General features: G+C 40.5%; 1 protein-coding gene across 11 annotated transcripts in view; it reads left to right on the top strand.

Moving 5' to 3' along the window:
- Nucleotides 1-10,958, top strand: part of LOC117954084 (CMP-N-acetylneuraminate-beta-1,4-galactoside alpha-2,3-sialyltransferase-like) — a 61,049-nt gene that overhangs the window by 45,395 nt on the left and 4,696 nt on the right. For all 11 annotated transcript variants that reach the window (XM_034887578.1, XM_034887574.1, XM_034887581.1 and 8 more), the window contains one exon: nt 9,715-9,861. In XM_034887578.1, coding sequence (XP_034743469.1) covers nt 9,715-9,861 — 147 coding nt within the window. The remainder of the gene's footprint in view (nt 1-9,714; nt 9,862-10,958) is intronic.

The following is a 10,958-nucleotide window of genomic DNA, read 5'->3' as shown; positions in this document are numbered from 1 at the left end:
GCTGGCCAATAATGGCTTTTCTACAAAATATTAACATGCTGTTTGTCCAGGGGGTCAAATACTTGTTTTTCCTCATCAAATGGGGGATTGGGGCTGTGTCTTAAAGAAAGACTAACTGGCTTGTAGGAGCCAGAATACTTGCTGTTTGGTAGGTCGTATACTTGTTTTTCCACATCAGATGGTTATCAATTGTAATAAATTCATATGATGTGATTTTCTGGAATTTTCTTTGGGATTCTGTCTTTCACTGTTAGAATGTACATATGATTAAAATTATAGATCGTTGCATTCGTTGTAAGTGGGCAAACCTGCAAAATCAGCAAGGGGTCAAATACTTATTTCCCCCACTGTAAGTGCTTGTTGTCATACACACCCTGCCTGTTACTGTTGTTTATTATAGGGTTAGGGCTAGGGTTCTGGCATGATAACAAATTATAACTTCATAAGAATACAGAAAGAATGCGTGTAGATTTTTGAAAAATTTGATTTTCCAGAATTTTGTTAAGACTGTTATCCTAGCTCCATTGTATCAGACTTACAGCTGGGTGTGGGTGTGTGTGTGTGTGGGCTCCAAAGGCACTGACCCATTACTATTTTCTTTCCTAATATTACTAGACAACATGTATAGTAATCATTAATGGTAATTTGGTTGATGCTTTAGAATATGCAGCAGGAAATCCTAACCTAGGAGCAGCAAGCATCCCTCCCTTTGCTTTATATCCATTTATTCCATCCTAGAGGGAGATGTAATGCAACTTAGAGCTGTCCTGAGCTTTTTACGTCTTTTGGTCCAGCAGTGGATTTTTTGTGTGTGTGTGTGTGTGTGACCTGCACTCTCACAGCCGCAAGGGATGCAAAACCTTTTCACTCTCCTTCTGCTGTTATGAAAAAAAGTGTATTTTCTTCTTTAAAAGGATCGTGGGTGGTGCACAGTTGTTGTGCAGCCGCAAGTGACTCATCTTGAGTTGCGAGAGTGCTGGACTATCCTCCGCTATTGTGGCTTTTCAAATGCCTACAGCGTAGCTTTGGATGGCGGAACTGAATACAAATTAGCGAGAAAATTTCCCAATCTGTTATTCAGTGTTTTGTACACGCTCACAAACACACACTCAAAAACACCCACATGCAGAAGTCCAGATTTGCAAACTTGACCTTGGTCCTGGCTTGCAGACGCAGCTCTCTCTCTGAATGGGTCTCCTATTTTAGATTGCCTCTGTATGCAATTACAGTACTGCAGCATCCCAAGGCTTCCAACCTCCCTAATCCCTCATTACCACATGTCTATGTGATTACAACTCAGCTTTGTCACTCTGCTGTAAAGTCTGACCCCACAGACGCAGCCGTCTGGTTGATTGCCCAGTTACTTTCTGTTTACAAATGTGCTCAAATACCATTTCCCCAATGGTCAATAACCAACTAAATGGTTTTCTCTCTCTTCCTAGTTGTCTAGTTTTTGATTTTGCCCTCATTCACAGCGCATACTCGCAGTTCATGGACACACAGCCACAGTTGTTTGTATATGAAGGGATATTTTCAAACAGAGCCAGCAAAGGATATACAGCCGGTGGTAAACACAGGTTTCCAAGGTGGAGTGCCGGTGTTCTATCTCTCCTGTTTGTTTACAGGAGCTCTCTGAGCACTCTACAGGCCAGAGAGATGCATGATGGATGGAGACAATTTCAGGAAGAGAGTACTTATAACCAATGGGCCACTAAAGTATGCTAGTGAAGCCAATATTTTAAAAACATTGCACATTTCTAAGGAAATGCCAGAAATTGAGCAACAAATTACCCAAATACCCAGTTCCTTCACAATCTCAAATACCCAAATTTTCTCCTTCCTGCTGGAATGATGCAATGAAGCATTTCCTTTTGTTAATCTCTGTGTAACAGCCAGGCCTTTCAGTTTATAGACATGTCATTTTAGCCCAAAAAGTTTATGTAACTCTATCACTGAGGGTGCACCTTGGGACAGAAATAACTTCTATATGCCTTGTTTTTAAGCCCAAACATCTGTGCAGAAGCCCAAAGTAGCAGGCATACATGCATTCATAAACATTTACATACTTGTAAACATGGATTTTGAACATGATCCAAGTGACTAACATAGGGTCCGGATGTCACTGATTACCATGAGTGTAATTTTCCAAAAATGAGTCACCTCTACCTACCCTGCGATGGTTAACACTCAGACCTGTAATCTGGGTTCCCTCTTTTTAGTTGTGTGTTTTGATCCTATGGATGTTTGGTAATTAATACGGCTAAAATTAACTCTGTAATTAGGAATTAAAGCATATTCCTTTTTAACACCGCAATTTCTTTTGACACACGACTAATGCACAATCATTCTGTGATTTGGGCCTTGGGCCGCCCTGTAGTCAGGAAGCAATGCAGCAGTAACCAGAGTTGTGGATGGCTAGCAGTAAACAAAGGTCATCGATCAGAAATGGATAAATAAAATGATCTGTTAAATGGCAAGCTGAGATTAAAACAGTCTAAAGTTATTAGTAAAGACTAAAGTTATTTGCATGCACAGTCGTTGTGAAGGAAGTTAGCGCCGGAGCAGGTCCAAAAACATATGATTTTTATTTCGTCAGTCTAAGTGTAAAGTGGAACACTACATTCTGTTAGTCCATCCCTCCAGGATTTCGCGGCCTTTTTTTTTTAGATTGTCCATCTCAAAATTGCCAATCATTGCCCATCAAAAAAGGTAAAAAAAAAAAAAAAGGAAACTTGTTTTGTGGAGAACAAAATTACTCTAGGCTGAGTTTTCCTAGGAACCTTTTCATAAAGGCTCAGGATGCTGCAAATGTTGGGATAATATGAAAATAGCTGGTTGATTTAAGATTTTCATCAAATCTTGAATCAAATTTGAACATGTGCGGCAGTGGCTTGTTGATTTTTACATAGTTAGTTAATTTGCTATCCTGGGACACACATTCATATAGTTTGATAAAGAACTTATTGGACTTTAATTTAAGTCCAATAACGTAGCTGTCCACAATTTAGGTAATTGTGTTGACTTATTTCATTTTTTTCTTGCAACCACCGTGTGTTTGTCTCTCTGTGTGTGTGTGTGTGTGTGTGTGTGTGTGTGTGTGTGTGTGTGTGTGTGTGTGTGTGTGTGTGTGTGTGTGTGTGGGTGTGTGTGTGGGTGTGGGTGTGGGTGTGGGTGTGGGTGTGGGTGTGGGTGTGGGTGTGGTTACACTACAAATTCATTTTGGCGGGACGGTCTGAAATGTTTTGAACGGTCTTTTGCTCTACTCTTGCGCTGGTCAGTGGCTCTCAGAGTCACATGCTGACGCAAAGTCTGGCATGTGGGACTGCTGGAATTGGTTGACATTGTGGGAAACTCCAAGCGTGAATTGTTGCTATTGCAATATCCTGGAAGGACAGGTTATATTTACTAAGTAATGTTCCATTTAGATCAATGTGCCCATCTGTTGCTTGATGGGCTTGAGTTTGCCAGCTTAATTTTTTTTTTTTTTTTTACCTACAGTACATTTAAGGTTATTCTCGAAAATATTCTTGACAGAATTTGTCATCGTTTTGGGTTGTTGCAATAATAATATCCATTTATATAAAGCATATTTGTCCACACCCATATTGATACAAGCATTAAAAACTTAAAAAAAACTCCCTTTTTAAAGAAAATTAGAAAAGATTTAAAAAATATATATACAATTGATATGAGATTAATCGTAACTCTGGTCAATCATGCGATTAATCGCGAGACAAACATCAGTGTATTAATGCAAGGTTAAGCAGAACTTGTCAGAATAGGTCACTAGAGAGACCATTAGTTTTTTTTTGTGGGATACCAGCCGGCCCTGCTAGGGAGACTGTGTTGCACATACAAGTCTTAGGGTCACAACGCTGTCAAGTGTTAGCACTGTTTTCAGTTTTGCCGTCATGGGAGTGTGGAGACAAGGCTTTCACACACTGGATAACCCTTAAGAGAGGCCAGGAAAAGAGAAACCACCATGGCCTCAGTAAGGGCAGAGGTCTTGGTATTTGTCAAGAGAAGCGTAAGGCAAATTGGCGAATGTGTCAGGTTCCTGGCTAACAGAAAGGCAATAAAATAACCAAAGCTGTCGGGATTTTTCTAAGATTTTAGAAACGGTAATCCTCCTGCTGTGCATCTCCGCATTTACCAGTGGCTTTGGAAAACCTCTCTCCTCTCCAACATTCTTTCTGGATTGGTTCCTCTTCCGTGAAGCACTTATGCGGTGAGACACTGCAACTTGTAAACTCTAAGGTCTAAACTTGTACACAGTGCTAATAACCTCCAGAACAACCTTAATTGTTCATCATTAGCAGTTAAAGGCTGCCGTTTCTCTTTCTAAATTTCTCTAAGTCTGCCTTCTGGAATCCACTCAAACTTGGCTTGGCATTCTCTCCTTAAACATCAAACACAACAACATCCTCAGACAGCCACATAAAGCCAAATTGTATGATGGCTGCCTGTCAAGGAAGAAAGGAGGGACGGACATCTGTGTCTGTCCAGCCGTATTATGAGTTAATTCTGGAGAACACACAAGAAGAGGCAAAACTTTGAAATCAGACAATTACTGTATCTGGTGACAAGATTGTCTGACTTTACTACTCGTGGCTGACAGAAAGCTGAGGTTTGTTTGTGTTTGTTTACACTGAAGGGCTTTAAAGCCACCTGTAGTAACCCTGCAGATGAGAAACATTTGTGTTCTAGCCTCTCGTAGTACAGTTCTGTTCAGGGCTCCGCATTTCTACACTTTTCACTCAGTCACTTCAGGAACTATAAACTAAGCTGTCTGCTTCATATAAGGCATAGAAACATCTTAGTTTGAAGGTTAAGTTCCATTGGCCACGCTGAAACCAAACCACACAGAAAACCATAATCGCAAGGTTGGGTAAGCCCAGGCTGTAAACCAAGCTGTTTCTTATTTAGGCATTTTACGTTTGTGTCATTAAGTTTGACTGTTTGTTTTTTTCCTGCAAATGGAAAAGGATGCACGTCATCATGTTTATGCCCTGCCTAATTTAAGCCTCCATCACCTCTAGCCCATCAATCTGTATATGATATTAATTGCACCTAGATGTTTTGAGTAAAGCTACGTGATGGAAATCTAAGGTAGTTATTTTTTAGCATTTTCAGAAGCCAACGAACTTTCCATTTTAGCACTCATTTTATTGTTACTCTTTACCTTTGTTTGGCTCAGTCTACATCACTTTTTCCATCTGTTTGATCCCTAACTTGTCTTGGCTTACAGTAGGTCTTCTCCTCACCCTCTGACATTGTCCTGCTCTAATCCTGCGCTTTAAGCTCCTTAGGTGATGGTTTGTATATTTGTGGTTTTCCTGCTACTGGAAAATTACAAGACAAATACACAAAGCCTTTTGCAAAGCTTCTGTTGTAACTGACAACAATGACATAGAGAAACAAAATGCTTTTATGATATTAGTCAACTCTCATCAATAGGAGGTACCAGATAATGTCATTACTCCAAGAAATCTCCAAGATGTCTATAACGTATACATATAATGAGACAAAATGTGCATTAATTCACATTTTCTCTTGGCCTAAATTTGGATGGAAACCAATATCAACACAAGCGAAGTGTAACATCTCAGTTTACCCTTTTCTGACTGAACGATTTAGGTCTCAGTTTATCTCCTTCAATTGCCAACCATTAACTCTCCCAGTTCAAGGTTGTTTTAACAGGTGCTTTGTTAGAGCGCACAACCTTTTGCACACACTCAAACCTAATAATCCGGACCAATTTCAACCATAAAGCTGTCGCAGGAGAAGGGAAACAGCTTTTTCCTCTCTGACCACTGCTCAGCGACAGCCCAAACACATTATGCGTGTCGGCCTGCGGGTCTGTGGGTGGGCGAGTACGTTGTGTAGGAGCAGTCTGCAACTTCCTGTTCTGTAGTGGTCAAATGCCACTGGCGTAGAGGTTAGCGGCCAGTTGGCACTAGAAGCCGCATCCTGTTCCCTGAACGCTGTTTGCTTTGGCTACTACTAGTCTTTGATGACAATTTCCACTATTGCTCTTAATTTACATGTTTGTTTTAACCTTTAGATAATGCTTCTTGTTAAAACTCACCTTGTATTATTGTTGCACAATTTAGTATTCATACCCACAAACAAAGTCTTCATTGCAGTCACTCTGCTGCTCCTCTGGAGTAGTAACAAGGGTGGAGACCTTTCTCTGTCCTGTCCATCCTAACTGCTGGAGGATTGAGTTGGTGACCTTTTAATGTAAGCAACATCCCACATTCCTAAACCCGTAACAGTACCCACAACCCCCCTCCCTTCTGACAGGCCTGAATCCTTACATATGAATTGCTCTTACATTTCTCAAAGGCACCTGTACTTTGCCAGCTGTCTGAATGTCTTCAAAGAGATCTCCACCCCGTGACATTTGTGTCTATGTACATGTTGGGTCATTGCTGTATAAAGCCAGGGGCGTGTGTTGTGTGTCCTTAGCTTCTCTCTTTCCAAGAATAAAGAGAAAAAATTTACAGTCTTTTATTCAGTGTACACACACAAACATCCAAACAGCACTGCTAAATAGATTCCTGGCAAACACAAGCTGTGTTGACAGGAGAGATGAGCTTCTGTTCCTGTTGCAGCTTGCTGTAGGTTTAGTTGGGCCCAAGTTCAAAAAGAGCCGCCACTGTTGAAGCCACAAAGCCAGCAGCCTTACTGCTACTGCCTCTGCCAACACACACACACACACACACACACACACACACACACACACACACACACACACACACACACACACACACACACACACACACACACAGTTGTGTATTGCTGGGTCAAAGGCAGTCAGGAGGGTGCTTGACTATTGGAACAGGTGGTTGCCATTTACATCTACTGACCCAGGCCGTCAGTAAAGGGCCCTCCCACTTTTTCTCACTGGCCCGTCCAGCCAGGTTTGATTACAATATGTTTTGGTATAAATAATATTCAAATGTATGTAAATCAATTTTATGTATAGTATCAATTCATAACAATAATTATGCAAACCAATTTACAGATTAGAATTCTAGTTCTAGTATTTCTCTCTTTTATTTTTTTCTCTCTTTTTTTTTTTTTTTCTTAGCAGGTTTTTTTCTAGTATTTCTCTCCAGAGCAAGCAATTAGTGCGACAGCAAGAAATGGAACAATGACCAGAAATAGAAATAGTTGTAGTTGTTCATGGCGTAACAGGTTACTGCAAAGCATTACAAGGCCCAGCAGGACGTAGCAGGACATAGCAGGGTACCATAGAGCATAGTAGGATGTAACCGGCCATTGCAAGATGTGTAGCAGCACCACAGCGCGGCTGCAACCATAATGTTAGAGCTTCCCTAATCCAAGGAAACATGCTGGGGGGGAAAAGAAAATAAAGACTCCAGGAAATAACTCCCCAGAGCTAGGTTAGTAACAAGCATTTCTGGATGGAAAGATAAAGGAGAGAAGAGCTCAGTGTGTCAAAGGAAGTCCCCCGGCAGTCTAAAACTTATACAGCATAACTAATAGTAGGGTAAAGAGAGGAGCCTGGTCGGGCTGTACTGCTCAGCTTCTCTTTAGTTTTTATTATATGGTAAATTAATTTGACGACTGAAGAGAAGCAGAGAAGAGAATGGATGCCGTGTCTGTGGCTATACACCCTCCCCGGCCAATCTAGGCAAACACTGCGACTCCTCACTCCCTTGGTATAAGCTTTATCAAAGGGAGAGTTTTTTAAGTTTACTCTTAAGTGTAGTGACGGTTGTGTGTTTGTGTGTGTTTGTTTAATGTGTATTCTCTTCTGATTAAAATTAAACTGTAAGGATGTAATAAGGACCTAGTAGTTATTAGGAAGCCTTCAGAACGTAGTTGGTTGCTACGGTAACAACAGGCAGACTCTCAGGGCTGCCTTCAGCAGCCAACGTTGGCTAGCTGGCTTTTTAGACAATGTACCATGGTTGTGTTAAGCAATGTACTGTTTAAAGTTACCGCGACAGCAATGGCTTCCCTTTTAAAGTGATATGCAGAGTTTTCTCTAATAGAATAGAGTGTAAATAAGGACGAGCTTTTCTGCAGTACAGACATTTCCCCAGCGGAGCTGACAACCCATCAGCGCGAAAGGAGTTTGAGTGCTGGCCCTCACAGAGGAAAAACGTGTTTTTATGCTTTTTGCATTATTATCTTAGTAAGCTAGTAACCTTCCTATTATGTAAGAAATGGTTAACACTGATAATGCCTTCTAGCTGTAACGTGTTTGGGTTTTGCCCACATTAAATAAGAAGATAACTTATCTGTGAGTGACATAGTTTTTAGTTTTCTTTGATCCTGTCACGCCGTGGACTCCATACACTGTCTAAGAGTTGGCACTCTGCTGGACACTTTTCATTATATCTTTCATAATCCAAACAATGCTTGGCTAGAAATTTTAATTCTTTGATTTTCTTTTACAGCTGGTAGCTCATTTGCTGCTCATTATCTGACCTGAAGCAACAATGCTGTTATGAATGCACAAAGGACATGTTACATGTATAATTTCTGTCTGATGTAGGCTAATCTATGTTGGGCAGTAAGTAAACGCCTTCTCTGCTTTTTGGGTTCTTGTTTAGTTGCTACTTTGTGCAATAAAATGGTTAATTTTATGTTTAATTAACAGTGCTGTGCAGAGTCAATGCTGCTGGTTCTGCCTGTGCAAAAATGTTTCCGCCTGACTAGGTTAATATCGACCGGTTTTTGTCTGTATTGTTGTGTACAAACCTTAGACTAAGCGTTGTTTGTTGAGCATGTTGTAGACAGTATTGCTATTGCCGATATAATGCAGTTTGTTGGAAGGTAAAATTGTTGCTAGTTTTTTCAGTTTGTCCTTTTTGCTACTTCCACATCTTTTTGAAAATGGCCCAGTCACTTTTAAACTGGCCCACCCAAAATACTATTTATGCCTACCGTACTGCGCTGACCGTATTGGCTTCATGTCTTTTTAGGAAGTGCCATCAAACCATGATTTTAGACTGCCCAAAAAATTCGCAGACACAGAAATGGTGAAAAACATTCAGTTACACAATTCAGCACTACACAGTTTACAGTTTTTTTCCCCGTTCCCCAGTATTTTATAACCAGTATAATGTGATCACTGATTTGGGTTTTACCCGGCCTTGAAATGTTTTTTAAAAATAGACTAACACAGAGTAAAAGTAAGTTTGTTTCTACTGTAACTGTGAGAAATACTACACCGGAAATGTCGTTATGTGCGTTATGATTCATTGGGAATAACCTTGTTCCCGGAGACAAATAAATGTAATGCCAATATTTTGCTTAACTAAGGCTCTTCATATGAATGAGCCCCTAACCTTTTTTCACTACAACAATTAACCCTTTAAGAAGGGGACCGTGAAGCACCCGCCACTCCAGGGCAGCTGCACCCCTCACCCACTGCTGGATTCTCCACCTACCAGGAGTTGTAATTACTGATGTCCTGCAAGCCCCTCACCCCGACTTCAGCCATTAAAGGCCCAGAAGCCATTTCTCTAATCAGAGCTAGTAGGGGTCTGGCTTCTGGTTGGCCTCTTGTGTTTTTTGTCAGTGTTACAGAGGATAATCTCACTTTGATGTTGACATAGTTAATTGCAGTTGGCTGTCCACTGAAATGTACCAGTTATGTTGAAAACTACTAATGCATAATTCTTCTCTCCCCCTCCCCCCATGTCCCTGTCTATTTCCATGCTAATATCTCAGAGGGGCACAGAGGGATTTTGGAAGTCGGTGGCTCAATATGTGCCTCGGAAGCAGACCGAGATAAGAATCCTCAATCCCTACTTCATCAAGGAGGCCTCCTTCCAGTTCATAGGCCTGCCCTTCAACAATGGCCTCATGGGCAAAGGGGTAAGACAGACATTGTTCTAAAATTATTACTATTATTAATAGTCGGGCTGGGACAATAAGCTTTTGTCCCGATTCCATTCTTTCACGATACATGGGTTCAGATTTGATTTGTACTGCCATTTTTCATTTATTGCGATTATAGAAGTATTGGGATTTTCTTTTGCTTCTTTAACAAAAGCAAAAGTTGAATAATACACTAGAGACAATATATCATGAGACATTTTTAGAAAAGTAATTGTTTTCCAAGAAGAATGCACATCACGTCAGTCCGTCAATCCGACATTTATTTCATTTGTAACGAACAAAATAACATTGATTTTCTGCTCTCGATCTGTTTTGCTGGAAACAGATATGATGTAGTTGCTGTCAGCGTTGCTGTAGAAACAGGAAATATTATGGTAAATCATTTGTTTAAAAAAAAAAAAAAACTATTTGCGGGCGGGGGGGTTTACACCTAATTAGTAGTTCTACACTTAAACTAAGGTCTTTTGGATAGAATAAAAAATACAGATGTTACATAATCTGCTTTTTTCTGGAGGAATTTAAGGCTTTTGGCCTTCATTTCATCAGGTTTTTCAATCATGTAACAGACCAGGGATCAGTTGTAGCCAAGCTTTGGAATCAAAATGTATCTTTTGTCAACTTTTACCACTCTTAAAATGTATATGATCTGCTCTTTTGTTGTATTTTACTTCAGTATGTTTGTACGTCAATCTTTGTTCTTGGAGGTCCTTTACCTCACAATGGCAGCACAACCTCCACCATTTTAAAAGCAAAAGCGGGAGAATGAAAGCAGATTAAGAGGAAATGCCAAACAATTTTTGATTGTTGACTTTACCGAAATGATGAATAACCTGGTGCAGCTCTGGCCCAGTCTGATTTCTACAGTACTCCATTGTTTTTATTCGATGTTAGAAGTGGATGCATGTGCTTTGCTTTGTCTGGACTTGGGACTACTGAATCAGGCCAGAGAACATTTGGTTGGAGAAAAAACACATTTGAGTTGGTGACCAACGACAACCAGACTCTGTGTGTGTGTGTGTGTGTGTGTGTGTGTGTGTGTGTGTGTGTGTGTGTGTGTGTGTGTGTGTGTGTGT

This window comes from Etheostoma cragini, chromosome 12 (assembly GCF_013103735.1).
Source record: "Etheostoma cragini isolate CJK2018 chromosome 12, CSU_Ecrag_1.0, whole genome shotgun sequence".
NCBI classification, from domain to species: domain Eukaryota; kingdom Metazoa; phylum Chordata; class Actinopteri; order Perciformes; family Percidae; genus Etheostoma; species Etheostoma cragini.
The sequence above is the reverse complement of the archived record's forward strand: the minus strand, read 5'-3'. Positions and strand labels throughout refer to the sequence as shown.